This window comes from Chiloscyllium plagiosum, chromosome 48 (assembly GCF_004010195.1).
Source record: "Chiloscyllium plagiosum isolate BGI_BamShark_2017 chromosome 48, ASM401019v2, whole genome shotgun sequence".
NCBI lineage: Eukaryota > Metazoa > Chordata > Chondrichthyes > Orectolobiformes > Hemiscylliidae > Chiloscyllium > Chiloscyllium plagiosum.
In genome coordinates, this window is record NC_057757.1 from 6,306,878 (window position 1) to 6,326,927 (window position 20,050).

Here is a 20,050-nt window from a genome sequence, read left to right on the forward strand (position 1 = left end):
TTGACCAACAATGCCACACCACACCCCTCTTTTACCATCTTCTCTGTTCTTACTAAAACATCTAAATCCTGGAACCTGCAACAACCATTCCTGTCCCTGCTCTATCCATGTCTCCGAAATGGCCACAACATCAAAGTCCCAGGTACCAACCCATGCTGCAAGTTCACCCACCTTATTCCGGATGCTCCTGGCATCGAAGTAGACACACTTCAAACCAACCTCTTGCTTGCCAGTGCCATCTTGCGTCCCTGAAACTTGATTTCGGACCTCCCTACTCTCAACCTTTTCTATACTCAAACCACAGTTTTGGTTCCCATCCCCCTGCTGGATTAGTTTAAACCCACCCCAATAGCCTTAGCGAATTTCACCCCCAGGATATTGGTACCCCTCTGGTTCAGATGAAGACCATACTGCTTGTAGAGGTCCCACCTACCCCAGAAAGAGCCCCAATTATCCAAGAATCCAAAACTCTCCCTCCTGCACCATCCCTGTAGACACATGTTCAACTCCTCTCTCTCCCTATTCCTTGCCTCACTAGCACGTGGCATGGGCAACAAGCCAGAGACAACAACTCTGTTCGTCCTGGCTCTAAGCTTCCATCCTAGCTCCCTGAATTTCTGCCTTAAATCCCCATCTCTCTTCCTACCTATGTCGTTGGTGCCTATGTGGACCACGACTTGGGGCTGCTCCCCTTCCCCTTAAGGATCCCAAATCTAACCCATTGTTCCTTCTGGAAAGATAGATGCAGAAAAGATAAATGAGAACGGTTCTGGGGATTAGGGATTTTAGCTCTGTGGCTAGTTTAGAGAAGCTAGGGTTGTTCACCTGAGAAAACAGAAGGTTGAGAGGAAATTTCAGCGACATATTCAAAATCATGAGGTTTCTGAGCTGTGTGAAAACTGTTCCTATTGTAGGAAAGATTTCAGGTGATTGGTGAAAGAAACGTTGGAGTCTTGAGGAGAAACATTTTCACATGGCAAGTAGTTAGTAGTTAGATATTGTGGTGGAGGCAGATTCAGTTGAGGCTTTTAAAGAGAGAATTGGATCATTGCCTGAAGGAAAAATATTTGCAGGGTAACAAGTAACTTGCAGGGGAGCGGGATTAACTGAGCTCCTGTCTCAGAGCCAGCACAGACTCATTGGGCTAAATGGTCTCTGTCACTGCTATTGCCATTTTGTGATTTAAATTCAAATCCGGGGAGGGAGACATTTAGAAACCATAGCCTGGGTTTTTGACTGAGGGCTGTTTTGAGGGGATAATGGGCTTCTTTTCTGCTTTGGAGCCACAGCCTGTGCTCTGATATTGTGCTGCTCCTTTTCTTCATGTGTTTAAACTTTATTTCTTTGTGATAAAGACCTAAGTGCAAACAAAAACATTATTTAATCTCCTCTTGGGGAAATAAAGGAGTGAAGCTGTGACTCTCAATCTGGCAGGAATCAAAACTGGGTGTTGCATTTTTAGAAACTGCCAGAGCCGCATCTGTTGAGAAATAGGCAATGCAGGAGGAAGCCATTTGGCCCATCTAGTCTGTGCTGGCTCCTTCAAAGACATTTCCATATAGTTACACACCACATGGAACTGTGCTACTTTGCTGTTTACTTACAGCCCTGTACAACCTTTCCATTTATTTATCCCCTTTTGGAAGTTCTTATTAAATTTAGTTCTAGCTCTCAACCACTTGCTATATCTAAATAACAATTCTCCTTTCTTCTCACGCTGATTATTTTGCTAATTAATTTAATTCACTGAATTATTATAGTACAAAAGGAAGCCATTTGGCCCATCATATTCACACTGGCTCTTTGAATATGCATTGTGATATAGTGCCATTCTTCCTTCTTTTCCCCATATCCTTGCACATTGTATCTATTTAAATAATTATCCAATTCCTTCTTAAATTCCTTGATTGAACATGCTCCCTCCACACTTTCAGACACTGCATCCTGGTCTCCAACTACTCACGGATGACAATATGTTGTCTCACATCACAGGTACTACATGTGCAGATCACTTCCAACCAGTTCCCTCTTGTTCTTGATCAGTTTATGAGCAGGGATAGTTTCTCCCTAACTACCCCTTCATGATTTTAAAAGCTGCAATCAAATCCCCTCCGGGCCTTATCCAGTCTAAGGCAAGCAGCCTCAACTTCAACGATTCATCTTTGTGAACTTTCTCATCGATGGAACATTTCTCATAAAGCTCTTTGGAATTCCCAACCCCAGAGAGTCGTAGTGCTCAATCTTTGCATCTATTGCAGACTGGGATTGGTAGATTTTCTGACATGGGATTAGAGTGCAAATCAAGTTAAGGTCAGACACTAGTCATGCTCTGAAGAAGAGTTTTTGGACTCGACATTAGCTCTGTTCCTTGCCCCACAGAGTTTCCAGCCTGCTGAATTTCTCCAGCATTTTCTGTTTTTCTATCAGCGATGATCTTAATGATGGGGACTGATATGAACTACTCACGCTCCTGTTTCTTAGATTCCCAGTGCACTGTGCAAGCATAGATAGAGAGTGTTAACAGAATAATGCACTGTGTAGAGCATCGCAGCCAACGCCCAATCCTGATGCACGTATGAGAGTCCCTTGGGTGGTGATTGGGTGCAGGAGGCTTTGCTGACTTCCCTCTCTACAGCTCAGGAGGCTGAACCTGACTGTCGTCCTCCAGTAGCTAATCTGTGACCAAATTTCCCACCCTCCATGGCTTTTTGAGTGAAGTTGAGTTTTTTTTAAGTCACCCGGATTCCTGAATTTATTAGCCAATAGCCAGGCTATGGCTATCAATGTATGGTACTTAGTTGAGGAACAAAGATGCAAAAATGCAAAAGTTGCTATCTGAGATGCATACTCCAACAGCAGCTTCACAAAAATGATATCTTGTTGAAAACAGCTGCTTATCACCATTTTGGGCAGCACGGTGGCTCAGTGGTTAGCACTGCTGCCTCACAGGGCCAGAGATCTGAGTTCAATTCCAACCTTGGGCGACTATCTGTGTGGAGTTTGCACATTCTCCCTGTGTCTGTGTAGACTTCCTCCCGGTGCTCCGGTTTCCTCCCACAATCCAAAGATGTGCAGGTCAGGTGAATTAGCCATGCTAAATTACCCATAGTGTTCAGGGTGTACGTTAGATGCATTGGTCAGTGGTAAATGTAGAGTGGTAGGGGAATGGGTCTGGGTGGGTTACTTTTCGGAGGGTCAGTGTGGACTTTTGGGCCACAATGTAGGGGCTCTATGAATACTTATTTCAAGTGGTATTTAATTCCTGGACTTGCACAGTTCAATACAAACTAAACCCACCAAAGAAGCTGAAGTTTTCTCCATTTAGGTAATGTCATAGAGTCATATAGCATGGAAATAGACGCTTCAGTCCAACTCATCTGTGCTGATCGGACATCCCAATCTGACCTACTCCCATTTGCCAGCATTTGGCCCATATCTCTCTAAACCCTTTCTATCCATGTGCCCATCCAGATGCCTTTTAAAATGTACTAGCCTCCACCACTTTCTCTGGCAGCTCAATCCATACACGCACCACCCTCTGCATGAGAAAGTTACATCTCAGTTCCCTTTTAAATCTTTTCCCTCTCACCTTAACCCTATGCCTTCTAGTTTTGGACTCCCCCCTCCCTAAGATAAAGACCGTGGCTATTCCCTTTATCCATGCCCCCTCATGATTTTATAAACCTCTATAAGGTAAGCCCTAATGCCATAGCAAGTGGTAATAGCTGCCCATCAACCTATCTTAACATTGAGCATTCACAGTTGCAATTAAAGTGTCATTCTTTCAGCTTTTAGTGATTGTTGGAAAATATTAAGTAAAAATTTTTACTTAAAATTTGGAAAAAAAAGTATCATCTCTTTTGTTTCTATTATCTTGCCTTTTTTCCCTTCTCAGTACTTCTCTTTGCAAATTTTATTTGACTTGGAAGTCAACTCCTCTAATTTATACTTCCTTGTTCAGTTCACTAAGACCCGGGTGCTTTTTGGACGTACCTGTTTCCACCAGAGGCATCTGCAAGGGGGTGGGGTGGGGAGGCTGGGATCCTTGGAGGTGAAGGACACGGAGTTGTCAGTAGGTCATCTGTGATTGGCACTGTGTAGAGTGTTGCTCAGTTTGTGTTTTTGAGAGTCTTAGTGGTGGCTCTCCACCGGTCCCATCGAACATCACAAAGAATGGTCAGTTAGTAGCATGTCTCATGATATTAATTTAAGTAACGCATTAAATGGGTGATCGTCTTCTTACATGTACAAACGTACAAATTAGGAGTGGGCCATTCAGCCCCTCAAGCTTATGTCATCGTCATTCAGTGAGGTTATAGAATCCCTACAGTATGGAAGCAGGCTATTCAGCCCTGAGGGTGGACTTGAACCTAAGTCCCTAGCCCTATGAGGCAATAGTGTTAACCACTGTGCTGCCCAGATGTCTGATCTTACTATGAACCCAACTGTACTTCCCCATCCACCAGCTTCAATCTTAGACTCCCTTGTTTAATTAAGAACCTGTATTAAAATGTTCAATAGGTTGCCGTGCAAAAGAGAATTCCACATACAAATAGAGTCATAGAGATGTACAGCATGGAAACAGATCCTTCGGTCCAACACATCCATGCCGACTAGATATCCCAACCCAATGTAGTCCCACCAGCCAGCACCCGGCCCATATCCCTCCAAACCCTTCCTATTCATATACCCATCCAAATGCCTTTTAAGTGTTGCATTTGTACCAGCCTCCACCTCTGGCAGCTCATTCCACACACGTACCACCCTCTGCATGAAAAAGTTGCCCCTTAGGTCTCTTTTATATCTTTCCCCTCTCACCCTAAACCTATGCCCTGTAGCTCTGGACTCCCCAACCCCAAGGAAAAGAATTTATTTATTTATCCTATCTATGCCCCTCAAAGTTTTGTAAACCTCTATAAGGTCACCGCTCAACCTCCGACGCTCCAGGGAAAACAGCCCCAGTCTGTTCAGCCTCTCCCTGTAGCTCAAATCCTCCAATCCTGGCAACATCCTTGTAAATCTTTTCTGAATCCTTTTAAGTTTAACAACATCTTTCCGATACGAAGGAGACCAGAATTGCACGCAATATTTCAACAGTGGCCTAACCAATGTCCTCTCCATCCGCAAAATGACCTCCCAACTCCTGTACTCAATACTCTGACCAATAAAGGAAAGCGTACCAAACACCTTCTTCACTATCCTATCTACTTGCGACTCCACTTTCAAGGAGCTATGAACCTGCACTCCAAGGTCTCTTTGTTCAGCAACGTTTAGATCTGGTCTATCCTCTGTGACAAATAAAATTCTCATTTCTGCCTTAAAAGTCTGAGTACTTGACCTTAGTTTTAAATTGTGTCTCCAAGTCTCTCACAAAAGGGAAAAAAACATACTGTCAGGATCCATGATGTCAAACAGGACCGATATCCTATTTGTTTCAATAAGATCACCTCTCTGGTTTCTGTTTAGATGCCATTTCTCTAATTCTCATCTCTGCCTTAAAAGTCTGAGTACTTGACCTTAGTTTTAAAATGTGTCTCCAAGTCTCTCACAAAAGGGAAAAAACATACTGTCAGGATCCATGATGTCAAACAGGACCGATATCCTATTTGTTTCAATAAGATCACCTCTCTGGTTTCTGTTTAGATGCCATTTCTCTCGCTTCCACCAACTTCAAGCCTCAATGTTCTACCATCTACTCCACCTCCCACAGAAATCGTTTGAGAGTAAAGAGATGGTAAACTGTCTATCGTCTATTATTAATATCTCTCAGTGTGGGCAGGTTTTGAGGAAGGAAGGACTGTAAGTAGAAGCTTTATCGACCTGTTCCTCTTCCCATGCTGGCAGGTATTCAGATTCCCTGCTGTTGAAGATGAAGACAGATACTTTGACCTACCCTAGAAAGATGTACGCCCCTCAGAACTATGCGGATGAAGACAGTCTCCCCGTTCGGGCGGTGCCAAGACCGCTGGATGTAGAGCCAGTTCGAATGGACTCCCTCTCCGACCTGGATGTGTCCCTGACACCCGACAAGATTGGCAAGTCCGTGGGAATACTGAAAAAGCGAGAAGGGCCAGGCAGCGATGTGGCAAGCAGGAGAGTCAGCCGGCGGCAAGTAATTACATTGCCCCCTTCCCCTAGGCAATATTAACACATTCCAATGCCTCCCTTCCCCTGGGTAATATTAACATATTCCAGGGACCCCCTTTCCCATGGGTAATATTAACACATTCCAGGGACCCGCTTTCCCATGGGTAATATTAACATATTCCAGGGACCCCCTTTCCCATGGGTAATATTAACATATTCCAGAGACCACCTTTCCCATGGCCAATATTAACACATTCCAAGGACCCCCTTTCCCATGGAGAATATTAACACATTCCAGGGACCCGCTTTCACATGGCCAATATTAACACATTCCAGGGACCCCCTTTCCCATGGGTAATATTAACATATTCCAGGGACCCCCTTTCCCATGGGTAATATTAACACATTCCAGGGACCCCTTTCCCATGGGTAATTTTAACATATTCCAGGGACCCCCTTTCCCATGGGTAATATTAACACATTCCAGGGACCCCCTTTCCCATGGGTAATATTAACATATTCCAAGGACCCCCTTTCCCATGGGTAATATTAACATATTCCAAGGACCCCCTTTCCCATGGGTAATATTAACATATTCCAAGGACCCCCTTTCCCATGGGTAATATTAACATATTCCAAGGACCCCCTTTCCCATGGGTAATATTAACACATTCCAGGGACCCCCTTTCCCATGGGTAATATTAACACATTCCAGGGACCCCCTTTCCCATGGGTAATATTAACACATTCCAGGGACCCCCTTTCCCATGGGTAATATTAACACATTCCAGGGACCCCCTTTCCCATGGGTAATATTAACACATTCCAGGGACCCCCTTTCCCATGGGTAATATTAACACATTCCAGGGACCCCCTTTCCCATGGGTAATATTAACACATTCCAGGGACCCCCTTTCCCATGGGTAATATTAACACATTCCAGGGACCCCCTTTCCCATGGGTAATATTAACACATTCCAGGGACCCCCTTTCCCATGGGTAATATTAACACATTCCAGGGACCCCCTTTCCCATGGGTAATATTAACACATTCCAGGGACCCCCTTTCCCATGGGTAATATTAACACATTCCAGGGACCCCCTTTCCCATGGGTAATATTAACACATTCCAGGGACCCCCTTTCCCATGGGTAATATTAACACATTCCAGGGACCCCCTTTCCCATGGGTAATATTAACACATTCCAGGGACCCCCTTTCCCATGGGTAATATTAACACATTCCAGGGACCCCCTTTCCCATGGGTAATATTAACACATTCCAGGGACCCCCTTTCCCATGGGTAATATTAACACATTCCAGGGACCCCCTTTCCCATGGGTAATATTAACACATTCCAGGGACCCCCTTTCCCATGGGTAATATTAACACATTCCAGGGACCCCCTTTCCCATGGGTAATATTAACACATTCCAGGGACCCCCTTTCCCATGGGTAATATTAACACATTCCAGGGACCCCCTTTCCCATGGGTAATATTAACACATTCCAGGGACCCCCTTTCCCATGGGTAATATTAACACATTCCAGGGACCCCCTTTCCCATGGGTAATATTAACACATTCCAGGGACCCCCTTTCCCATGGGTAATATTAACACATTCCAGGGACCCCCTTTCCCATGGGTAATATTAACACATTCCAGGGACCCCCTTTCCCATGGGTAATATTAACACATTCCAGGGACCCCCTTTCCCATGGGTAATATTAACACATTCCAGGGACCCCCTTTCCCATGGGTAATATTAACACATTCCAGGGACCCCCTTTCCCATGGGTAATATTAACACATTCCAGGGACCCCCTTTCCCATGGGTAATATTAACACATTCCAGGGACCCCCTTTCCCATGGGTAATATTAACACATTCCAGGGACCCCCTTTCCCATGGGTAATATTAACACATTCCAGGGACCCCCTTTCCCATGGGTAATATTAACACATTCCAGGGACCCCCTTTCCCATGGGTAATATTAACATATTCCAGGGACCCCCTTTCCCATGGGTAATATTAACACATTCCAGGGACCCCCTTTCCCATGGGCAATATTAACAGCATTCCAATGACCTCCCCACTTCCCCTAATCAATGTTAGCACTTTTCAAGAGGCCCCCTCCTTCCCCCAGCTAATGCTAACACGTTTTTAAGACCCATTTCTCTTTGGACCATATTAAAGCATTCTGGTGACTCCCTTCCCCTGGGCAATATTAACACATTCCAAACTGTGCCCGTCCACAATCATTATCAACCCATTCGCAGAGAACCTTCCACTCTGCATACAGTCAGGGTCAAGATCCAGACTGAAGCTCTTGAAGGTTTGGCGTGGTTCTTCCAAGAACATCTCAACATGCTTTGTTAATTCCTCAGATCCCGGGCAGGCACTGTGAGTACAGACGCATCGAAGTTCACTCTGCGCCCATTTCCTATGGAGCATTCAACTGGTCACGTATTCAGCACTTGCTGCTGTGTTTATAGGCAGCTTTCTTGTGCAGAATTGACAGCACAGGAACAGGATACCTAGCCCAAGTGGTCCACACAAGTGTTCATTCTCCATGCAAGCCTCCTGCCACCTTCAGTCAGCACATCATTCCACTCTTTCCTTCTCCTCTCGCATGGGTTATTCAGCTTCTCTGTAAACGCATCTAGACCATCCACCTCCCTGTGGCCGAGAGTTCCCCATTCTCTCCACTCTGGGCAAAAAGTTTAATTTATCAGTGACTCTATTGTGCAGTTCAAACCCTTAGTACTGTTGCACCCCAGGGACGTTCTACAGATGCTGAGCTAGACCAGGCCATTCTGTCTATCAAAGCTGTTCCATCCATAATTCATATGGTCATGTCATCCCTAGAGGTCTGACTGTGGAATTGTAAATATTTATTGGTGGGCTTTAGCTTCTGGTATGCACCAGATACTTGTAGATTTGTGAGAAGGACTTCAGAGATTTATTCCACAACACTACCAACTGGCTGGAGCCCATTTTTCCAGGCCATTCCAATTCTGTTTTCTTTTGTTTCTTCCTTGAACAAAAATAATTTAAGTCATAGAGTCACACAGCACAGAAACAGATCCTTTGCTCCAACTCATCCATGCTGACCAGATATCCTAAATTAATCTAGTCCCATTTCCTAGCATTTGGCCCATATCCCTCTAAACCCTTCCTACTCATGTACCCATCCAGATGCCTTTTAAATGTTGTAATTGTACCAGCCTCCACCTTCTCCTCTGGGAGCTCATCCCGTACATGCACCACCCTCTGCATGGAAAAAGTTACCCCTTAGGTCCCTTTTAAATCTTTCCCCTCTCACCTTAAACCTATGCCATCTAAGGCTGTACGTTTGCTCACTGAACTGATAGGTTTGTGCTCAGGCGTTTTGTCGCCATGCTAGTTAACGTCATCAGTGAGCCTCCGGTGAAGTGCTGGTGTTCTGTCTCACTTTCTGTTTATGTGTCTTGGTCTGTTACGGTGGGTGATAACCGTTTCCGGTTCTTTTTCTCAGAGGTTGGTAAATGAGGTCCAGATTGATGTGTTTATTGATGGAGTTCCAGTTTGAATGGCAGGCCCTAGGAATTCCCGTGCTTGTCCCTGTTTAGCCTGTCCCAGGCTGGATGTGTTGTCCCACTCTTCATCTGTGTGGATTTGGAGCCCATTTACCAACCTCTGAGAATATGGACAGGAAATGATATCACCCATCTTAGGATTTGGAGCCCATTTACCAACCTCTGAGAATATGGACAGGAAATGATATCACCCATCTTAAGAGACCAAGACACATAAACAGAAAGTGAGACAGAACACCAGCACTTCACCGGAGGCTCACTGATGACGTTATCTAGCATGGCGACAAAACGTCTGAGCACAAACCTATCAGTTCAGTGAGCAAACGTATAGCCTTAGAGGGCATAGGTTTAAGGTGAGAGGGGAAAGATTTAAAAGGGACCTAAGGGGTAACTTTTTCCATGCAGAGGGTGGTGCATGTACGGGATAAGCTCCCAGAGGAGATGGTGGAGGCTGGTACAATTACAACATTTAAAAAGCATCTGGATGGGTACATGAGTAGGAAGGGTTTAGAGGGTTATGGGCCAAATGCTGGGAACCGTCTGAGAGCAAACCTAGCAGCTCAGTGAGCAAACTTACAACTTGAACCTCAACCTGAGGTACAGATCTTCTCAAAAAACCACTATGCCTTCTAGTTTTAGGCTCCCCTACTCTGGGAAAAAGACTTTGGCAATTCACCCTATCCATGCCCCTCATGATTTTATAAACCTCTATAAAGTTAGCCTCCAATGCTCCACGTAAGATAGCCCCAGCCTCTTCAGCTTCTCCCCATAGCTGAGACTCTCCAACCCTGGCAACATCCTTGTAAATGTTTTCTAAATCCTTTCAAGTTTAACAATATCTTTCCTATAGCAGGGACACCAGGATTGAATGCAGTATTCCAGAAGTGGCCGAACCAATGTCCTGTACAGCCGCTTCATGACTTCCCAACTCCTGTACTCAATGCAGTAATCAATAAAGACAAGCGTACCAAACCCTTCATCAATGCAAACACAAGCTGGACTCTTCAAATTGTGTTTTAGTCTGACTCCTATATTGTTTCATACTGCAAGTTGAGGCTAGGTGTAGTGATCAGAGATGGGTCTTTTAAGACAGCTTTACTAGGTCACCCGATATAGTCACATTCCCAGTTTGAAGTTAGTTAGTTACAGTGTGGAAACAGGCCCTTCGGCCCAACAAGTCCACACCAACCCTCCAAAGACCAAACCACCCAGACCCATTCCCCTACATTAACCCCTTCACCTAACACTATGGGCAATTTAGTATGGCCAATTCACATAACCTGCACATTTTTGAACTGTGGGAGGAAACCGGAGCACCCAGAGGAAACCCACGCAGACACAGGGAGAATGTGCAAACTCCACCCAGACAGTTGCCTGAGGTGGGAATTGAACCCGGGTCTCTGGCGCTGTGAGGCAGCAATGCTAGCCACTGTGCCACCCACTTGTATTGTTATTCTGGCTATAGTCCCATTATAAAGTCTGAGAACCCCATCTATTAGGGGAATTGGCCAAGGTAAACATGTAACATTGTAATTACAACATTCCAAAAGTGGTGATGCCACAGCACTGTTGCTGCAGAAACGGTGTGTTAAATTTACACAGGAAGTTTACTATGTCACTGCAGGCATGCTCATTTATCATGGAAGAAGCTGGCAGGAAGTGGCTGCATACATTAACACATACCCACTTGCCTCCAGCAATGATCCCTGTTGTAATATGTCTCTTCTTTCTAACTCTCAACCCTCACTCATTTCTCAGAAAATATGCCAATATTCCTATAGTAAAAAAGATACCTAAAGGCTGATTTTCCAGATGGGTGTCCTCAACATAAAACACTAAATGTCTGAGAGTGCTGAGATATGATGGCTGTGTGGTTGTTGTCACTTCAGTGGGCAAGCAACAAATATGGTGCAGAGACAGGTTCCCAGTCTCGCAGTTGTGTGTGCCAGTGGGTGAGAATCTGGGTCACAATGTGGGTTGGAGAGTTGGCCATCTGGTGACTGTGGAGTGTCTGATTTTAGAATTCTAAACTTCTTTCCATTTGCAGGTACGGTTTGACACTGACTCCGGCTCGGAGGGCTCTGACAAGAAAGCATTAATTCCAGGTGACCCAGATCACCAGGAAGTGGGCACAAGCCCTGTGGACACAGCTCCGGAATTGGCTTCCGAGGGGACGGAATCGAATGTTCAGACTGTGACCAATCCGTCCTCCACCCTCTCCAGCGACTACAAGGCTAAAGGCCCCAAAGACCACGGCGACTCACGGAAGACCAGAGCAGTCAAAGCAGCCAGGCCGAGCAGGGCTTGCAAGCCCCCTCAGCAGGGAGGGCTCCTGGGGGGTGCTGAGGACCATGGGGCCCCTCCCCTTGCCATCCCGGAGTATAACACCACCCTGGCATTGGGGCAGGAGCTTCAGCAGCTGAGGAAGGCAGGCTTCGATGCGAAAAAAGCTGCCACAGAGCAGCTGAAGAGGTCGTCAGTGACACGGAATTGCGTAGAGGGGAAAGTGGCGGAAGGTAAAGATTGGGATGCGAGGGAATAGACTGTGTGGGCACTATGCGACTCAGTAGCTCAATGGTTAGCCTGGCTGCCTCAGCGCCAGGGACCCTGGTTTGATTCCACCCTTGAGTGACTGTTTACATGTTCTCCTTCATGTCACCGTGGGTTTTCTCTGGGTGCTCCCACAGTCTAAAGGTGTGCAGGTTAGGTGGATTGGCCATGGGAGGTGCAGGGTTCCAGTGATAGGGTGGGGAATTGTGGGCCTGGTGGGGGATGCTCTTCAGAGGGTCAGTGTGTACTTGATGGGCTGAATGGCCTGCTTCCATATTGTAGCGATTCTGTGATTGAGTGAATGAGTCCAGTTTGCTAAAAGCTGAACTGGTCACAGAATCTGCCTTGGTGTTCAATCTGGGGTAAGCACAGGATAAAAACATAGTTACCAATTTGCCAGAACAGACTATTGGTTTCCGTACAAACTGTATGAGACATTTTTGGGCAAACGAGTTAAACTGGCCTATTGATGACCACATAGTCAGTGAGGATTGTCCTAAAATCCCATCTGGTTCACTCATATTCTTCAGGGAAGGAAATCTACCGTCCTCACCCAGTCTGATCTACAGATCCACAATGATGTGATTGACTCTTAACTGTCCTCTGGCCAATTAGGGATAGGCAGTGAATGCTGATCAAGCAAGTGATACCCACATTCCATGAGCAACAAAAAACGATGTGATGATTTAATTGAGGTAGTTAAGGTAATTAGAGGGCCACTTGGAGACCAGAGGCTTTTAGTTTAGTTTATATGTCAGCATAGGAAGAATGGGCCAAATGGCCTGTTCCTGTGCTGTACTGTTCTTTGTTCCTTGTTTGTAGGATTCTAAGGTAGATGGGGATAGCGAGGAATGATGGTCAGTAATAGTAATCAGTCATGATCTAACTGAAGGTGCAGCAGGCTTGATAGACCATATGGCTTCCTCCTCCTTCCCTGCCTGGCCTCTCCATAGTGTTGGCTGTTTATTCTTCTCCATCTCCTCCTGTAACTCACCCATTCCTCTTCCGATCTGTTTGAAGTTTATGGCAGTCCTATTTCCATCACTCACTTCTCATTTTCTCTCTCTCTTCTCTTCTCTACAGAAAACCAGCCTGTTCTCTGCCTGTTCCCTCCACAATCCTCACTGAGCCGCTAACTCCTGACCTCATCCTTCCTCATCGCTGCACACTCATCTCTGCATCTCATTCATGCCAAGTCATCAATTCTTTCATGATGTTGTCCACATTTCTTATTTTCTGCTTTTAACCATGGGCTTATTTAAGAAAGGCTATAAGGGGAAGCCTGGGAACTATAGACCAGTGAGTCTGACATCAGTGGTGTGCAAGTTGTTGGAGGGGAATCTGAGAGATAGGATTTGCACGCATTTGGAAAGGCAAGGACTGATAATGGACAGTCAGCATGGCTTTGTGTGTGGAAAATTGTCTCACTAACTTAATTGAGTTTTTTGAGGACATGACCAAAAGGTTAGATGAGGGCAGAGCAGTCAACATTGTCTACATGGACATTACTAAAGTTCTAACAAGGTTCCGCATGGTAGACTGGTTAGTAAAGTTAGACCATATGGGATTCAGAGAGAGCTTGCCAATTGGATACAAAATTGGCTTAATAGTAGGAGACAGAGGGTGGTAGTGGAGCATTGTGTTTCAGACTGGAGGCCTGTGACCAGCGGGTCCCAGTGTCATTTATATGAACGATTTGAATGAGAATTTAGGAAGAATGGTTAGTACATTTGCAAATGACAGCAAAATTGGTGATGTAGTGGACAGTAATGAAAGTAATCTAAGATTACAGAGATATCTTGGTCAATTGAGCCAAAGGGCGGAGGAGTGGAAGATGAAGTTTAATTTGGATAATATTAGGTATAGAATTTTGTAAAACAAGCAAGGACTTATACAGTTAATGATAGAGTCCTGGGTGGTGTTGTCAAACAGAGAGACCTCGGAGTTTGGAAGCACAGTACCTTGAAAGTTGTGTCACAGGTAGTCATGGTGTTGAAGAAGGCACTTAGCACGCTTGCCTTCGTTACTCAGACTACTAAATATTGGAGTTGGGACATCATGTTGCAGTTGTGCAGAATGTTGGTGAGGGCATGTTTGGACTATTGTGTCCTGGTCAGGTCACCCTGCTATGGGAAGAATATTATTAAATTGGAGAGGGTTCAGAAATGATTTACAATGATGTTGCTGGGACTAGAGAGTTTGTGTTATAATGAGATGCTGGATAGACTGGAACTTTTTTTTCACTGCAGCGTAGGAGGTTGAGGGGTGACCTTATAGAGGTGTATAAAATTATGAGGGCATAGATGAGGTGAATAGTAAAGGTCTAGGATAGGGGAGTTCAAAAGTAGAAGGCATATTTTTAAGGTGAGAGGAGAAGGATTTAAAAGAGACCTGAGGGGTAACAATTTCACACAGGGCATGGTTCACATGTGCAATGAACTACCATAGGAAGTGGTAGATGTGGGTATAGTTACAACATTTAAAAGACTTTTGGACAGGTACACGAATAGGAAATGTTTAGAGGGATATGGGCCAAATGCAGACAAGTGGGACTTGGTCAGCATTGATATGTTGGAAAGAAGGATCTGTTTCCATGCTATATGACTCTATGGCTGTATCCAGTGCTGGGCTAGGCCAATCTTTGCTGCTCATCTGTTAATTACCTTGGAGATGATGAAGGTGAGCTGCTGACTTGACGTGCTGCAATCCACATGCTGTAGGGACACCCACACAGTACTGTTAGGGAGGGAGTTCCAGGTTTTTGACCCAGCAACACTGAAGGAACGGTGATATATTTGCAAGTCAGGATGGCGAATAACGTGGAGAGGAATCTGCTGCCCTTGTCTTTCTAGGTTGTGGCTTTGGAAGGTGCTGTTGCAGGCGTCTGGGAGAGTTGCTACAGTGCATCTTGTGGATGGTACGCACTGCTGCTTCTGAGTGTCGGTGATGGAGGGAGTGGATGCTTGTGGACGCGGTACCAATCAAATAGGTTGCTTTGTCCTATGTTGAGCTTCTTGAGTGTTGTTGGAGCAGCCCCCATCCAGGCAAATGGAGAGTATTGCTTTTGTTGTCAGTAACAAAGTCAGTCTTGCAATAGCCTTGTCGCTCTGTCATAAGAATGTTTATACTTGCAGGAATAAGTCACCACGTAGAGGCAGATGTGATGTAATCATTTCACGTTTTCACTTCTTGCAAAGGGGTTGGTTGCATCTTTACTATCTGTTAATGGTGACCAGCTGCAGACTTTTATTGCTGAGTTAAAAATCGTGAGAATCTCTCTGGCTATGTGGAAGGCATCTTGAACATCTCCAAATTTATTGCTGAGGGTTATCTTCCCTGCAGAATTTCTTACAAGCTGTGGCTGTTCCGAAAGGGTCAGATAGCATCCGGAATGGCGTCCTCTGTCACCTGGGCTGTTGCAGGGTCCTAATGTCTGCCCAGTGTATTTGCCACACGTCTGTGTACTCGCTGCACAGATTGGGCATGTCAGACAACACTGGACAAGGGTATGACACGTTAGCGAAGCACGGAGCATTGGCAGGGTTATGATGCACATCAGTTACGATCTGGCCCAATAGTGTTACAAACCCGAGGGGCCGAATGGCCTCCTGTTTGTTAGTCATGTGCCATTCTACTGGCTGCAGTGATTGAAGTTCTAAACTGATTTGTGGAGGTCTTGGGATGTGGGAAAGGAGCTATTTCCACGTGGCACGGGGCTAGGAGAGAAAGGATAGCACTGATGGAGGATGAGATGGTCAAGCCCATTCTTGCAGGAGGGTGAGGGTGGGGCTGGGGGAGAGAAAGATCTGTTGTCCTTCAGGGTGTGAGTAAAAGGAAAGAAAGATGGGGGAGGAAAAGCCAGTCACTTATCTACCTTTTGTTTTCTTGCCTTTCCTCGGATTTGGAACTTAGCGCTCCAAAGATTTCCTTCACCTAACAGCAGTTAACCTCTGATTAAAAGCAGAAATTGGTGAAAATGTAGGAGTTGGGAGGTCATGTTGCAGCTGTACAGGACACTTTTGGAACACTGCGTGCAATTCTGGTCTCCCTGCTATAGGAAAGATGTTGTTAAATTTGAAAGGGTTCAAACAAAATTTAGAAAGATGTTGTCAGGGTTGGAGGGTTTGAGCTGTTGGGAGACGCTGAATAGGCTGGGGCTGTTTTCCCTGGAGCATCAGAGGCTGAGGGGTGACATATAGCAGTTTATAAAATCATGAGGGACATGGATAGGGTAAACAGCCAAAGTCTTTTTCCCAGGGTAGTGGAGTCCAAAACCTAAAGGGCATAGGTTTAAGGTGAACAGGAAAAGATTTAAAAGGATCCTAAGGGACAACGTTTTCATGCAGAGAGTGATGCATGTATGGAATGAGCTGCCCGGGGAAGTGGTGAAGACTGGAACAATTACAACATGTAAAAGGCAACTGGATGGGTATTTGGAAAGGATGGATTTAAAATGATACAGGCCAAATGCTGGCAAACAGGACTAGATTGGTCTAGGATGTCTGGTCAGCATGGATGGGTTGGACCAAAGGGTCTATTTCTGTGCTGTACAACTCTATGACTTGACACTCAGTGTGTCTAGCAGTGTCTGTGGAGAGAGAAGCAAAGGGGACATTTCAGGTTGTGACCTTTCAATAGAGTAGGTGGGTGAACACATGTTGATGCATGTTCAGGAGGCAGGGTGAGTTTAAATTTACGAAGAGCGAATTGTAAACATTGGAATGGCAGGTGTGAAGCTAACTGAAGCTTTGATGAGAAAATTCAAAGCAAATTCCATCCCCTCAAAATCACAGGTTTGTTCCAATGCAGAAGGAGGCCATTCAGCCCATTATATCTGTACCAGCTCTCTAAATAAGCAATGCACTTAATGCCATTCCCTCATAACCATGCACTGACTCCATCTATACTTCCCGCTGCCTTGGGTAGGCAACCAACATCATCAATGAGCCCTCCCACCCCCAGTTATAATCTCTTCCAACCTCTTCTGTCAGGCAGAAGGTACAAAACATGAACCAACAGATTCAAGAACCGCTTCTTCCCCACTGTTATTAGACTTCTGAATTGACCTCTCAAATTTTAAATTTAGTGTTGATCTAGCTCTTTGCGCACCTTCTCTGTAGCCATAACATTGTATTCCTCGCTCTGTTCTATCACCCTAATACACTCTGTATGGTATGAGCTGCCTGTACTGCACACAGAACAAAACTTTTCCCTGTACCTAGGTACATAGGTACATGGGCCAATAATAGATCAAATTAAATAACCTACGCACATTAGCTAACCATTCTAAATATTATAGGATATTAAAAAAAGGAGATGTGTGGAGAGAAGTTGGAGGGGGTGGGATGAAATAAATATATGAATTGCTCCTTTGGAGAGCCAGGATAGACATGATGGGTTGATAGGCCTTCTTCCACATCGAATTGAATTCTATGATTAATCCTGGAGCCTGTCATCCAGCAGATCGTACAAGAACATGACCCGTGTGCTCTGTTGCAGGCCTGAACGTACCAAAGGACCAACAACGTTACAAAGGACTGGTGAGCCTGGAGGTGCCTGTGGATGAGGTGCTGAGTGTGGCTGCACAGGAGAAAATGCTGCTGGTCAAACCTAGGCCAGAGAGCAAGAAGGTAATGAGCTCAGTCCTGCAGAAGCAAGAAGGAAGTTTCTCACATCCCCTGGTTGTCCCAAAACTCTTTATTGAACCATAAAATAGTGACTGGGTTTCTGCCTGTAGTTGTTTTCAAAACAGATTATTTCCTGGGATGTGGACGTCGCTAGCTAACATTTATTAGGTAAAAACAAGGACTGCAGATGCTGGAAACCAGAGTCTAGATTAGAGTGATGCTGGAAAAGCACAGCAGGTCATGCTTGCCCATCCCCACTTGCCCTTGTAAAGGTGAGCTGTCCTTTTGAACTGCTGCGATCCATGTAGTGTAGGGACACCCACAGTGCTGAGATTTGAATCATTTATTGTCACGTGTATTCAGTATAAAATATAGTGAAAAGTTTATACCATCACCCTGCATCTGCGCTTTTCTCATTAACTTAAAATAAAATGAAAGATAACTTGAAGAGGGTCCAACTTTTCCTTCTCCACTGCTACAGTCCCACTCTGGGCTTCACCAGCCCATTCCACTCCGCAGCCAGAGTCCCACTCTGGGCTTCACCAGCCAGTTCCACTCTGGGCTTCACCAGCCCATTCCACTCCGCGGCCAGAGTACACTCCAGGGTTTATCAGCCCACTCCTTCCATGCAGGATCTTTGCTGTCACCTTGAAAATTCTGTCTCCCCGGATACTTATACATCTCTCCACACTAGGCCTCAGTTGAGAGTGCCAAGGCCACACTGTTCATAATGAAGTAAATTGCAGTCACTGTTGTAATGAAGGAACTGTGTCAACCGACTGTGCACAGCAAGCTCCCAGACACACTAATAATGACAAGCTAATCTGTTTTAGTGTTGAGGGACACAGAGCTGCTGTCTCCCCCTGCTGTCCTTCTCTGAATGTTGCCTTAGGCTCTTTTTAAGGTCTGGGGAATGTGAGATCACATAGTTTGGACCTCAAAGACAGGACAGAGCAAGGATGTGTTGCTCCAAGATTCTAATGCAACGACACAGCAGATTGCAGAATCTAGAACTGAAAGGAGTTAGGTCCATGTCCAGGGTGGAGGCAGCTTCAGTCCTGAAGAAGGGCTTATGCCCGAAACGTCGATTCTCCTGTTCCCTGGATGCTGCCTGACCTGCTGCGCTTTTCCAGCAACACATTTTCAGCAGCTTCAGTCATGGCTTCTCAAGAAGAATTGGATCATCAACAGCAGAAAAAAAAAATCACAGGACTACAGGACGAAAGGCATTCGAGTGGGACCAACTGAATTGCTCTTTCAGACGGGCAGATGATGACATCATGGTAATGTCACTGAGCTAAGAATCCAGGGGCCCGGGCTAATGTTATAGAGGACACTGGTTCAAATCTCACCACAACAATTTAAGTTCTGTTTCTAAAATCTGGAATTAAAAGCTATCCTCAGTAACAGTGACCATCATTAGTTGCCACAAAAACCTTTATGGTGTATTCATGTCCTCTCAGGGGAGAAAAGCTGCCATCCTTACCCAGTCTGGCTTACACACAACTCCAGACTCTCAGCACACTTCGAAATAGCAGAGCTAGCCAATCTGTTTTCAAAGGCAGTCAGGATTGAGCGCCTTGTCCAATGATGTTGACATTCCATGAAAGATTAAGTTCAAATATTTCCCCTAAAGATCACATGTTCTGGTCAAGCAGCTTACCTTCATTGCTCATGACTTTAAGTGTCGGAATTGGGACGTCATGTTGAGGTTGTACAGGACATTGGTGAGACCTCTTCTGGAGCACTGTGTCCGGTTCTGGTCACCTGATAAAGGAAGAATATTATAAAATTCGAAGGGGTTCAGAAAATATTTAGAGTCATAGTCATAGAGATGTACAGCATGAAAACAGACCCTTCGGTCCAACCCAACCATGCCGACCAGACATCCCAACCCAATCTAGTCCCACCTGCCAGCACCCGGCCCATATCCCTCCAAACCTTCCTACTCATTTATCCATCCAAATGCCTCTTAAATGTTGCAATTGTACCAGCCTCCACCACTTCTTCTGGCAGCTCATTCCATACACGTACCACCCTCTGCGTGAAAAAGTTGACCCTTAAGTCTCTTTTATATCTTTCCCCTCTTACCCTAAACCTATACTCTCTGGTTCTGGACTCCCTGACCCCAGGGAAAAGACTTTGCCTATTTATCCTATCCATGCCCCTCATGATTTTGTAAACCTCTATAAGGTCACCCCTCAGCCT

The 20,050-nt window shown here is 45.3% G+C and overlaps 1 protein-coding gene across 4 annotated transcripts in view; it reads left to right on the forward strand.

Moving 5' to 3' along the window:
• ppp1r35 (protein phosphatase 1, regulatory subunit 35) overlaps nt 1-20,050 on the forward strand; it is a 29,875-nt gene that overhangs the window by 6,344 nt on the left and 3,481 nt on the right. For 3 of the 4 annotated variants that reach the window (XM_043683583.1, XM_043683586.1, XM_043683585.1), the window contains exons 2-4: nt 5,845-6,112; nt 11,713-12,181; nt 17,715-17,845. In XM_043683583.1, the coding sequence (XP_043539518.1) occupies nt 5,870-6,112; nt 11,713-12,181; nt 17,715-17,845 (843 nt within the window). In that variant the 5' untranslated portion in view covers nt 5,845-5,869. Of the gene's footprint in view, nt 1-5,643; nt 5,735-5,844; nt 6,113-11,712; nt 12,182-17,714; nt 17,846-20,050 lie in introns of all 4 variants that reach the window. The other variant, XM_043683584.1, reaches the window with a different exon arrangement.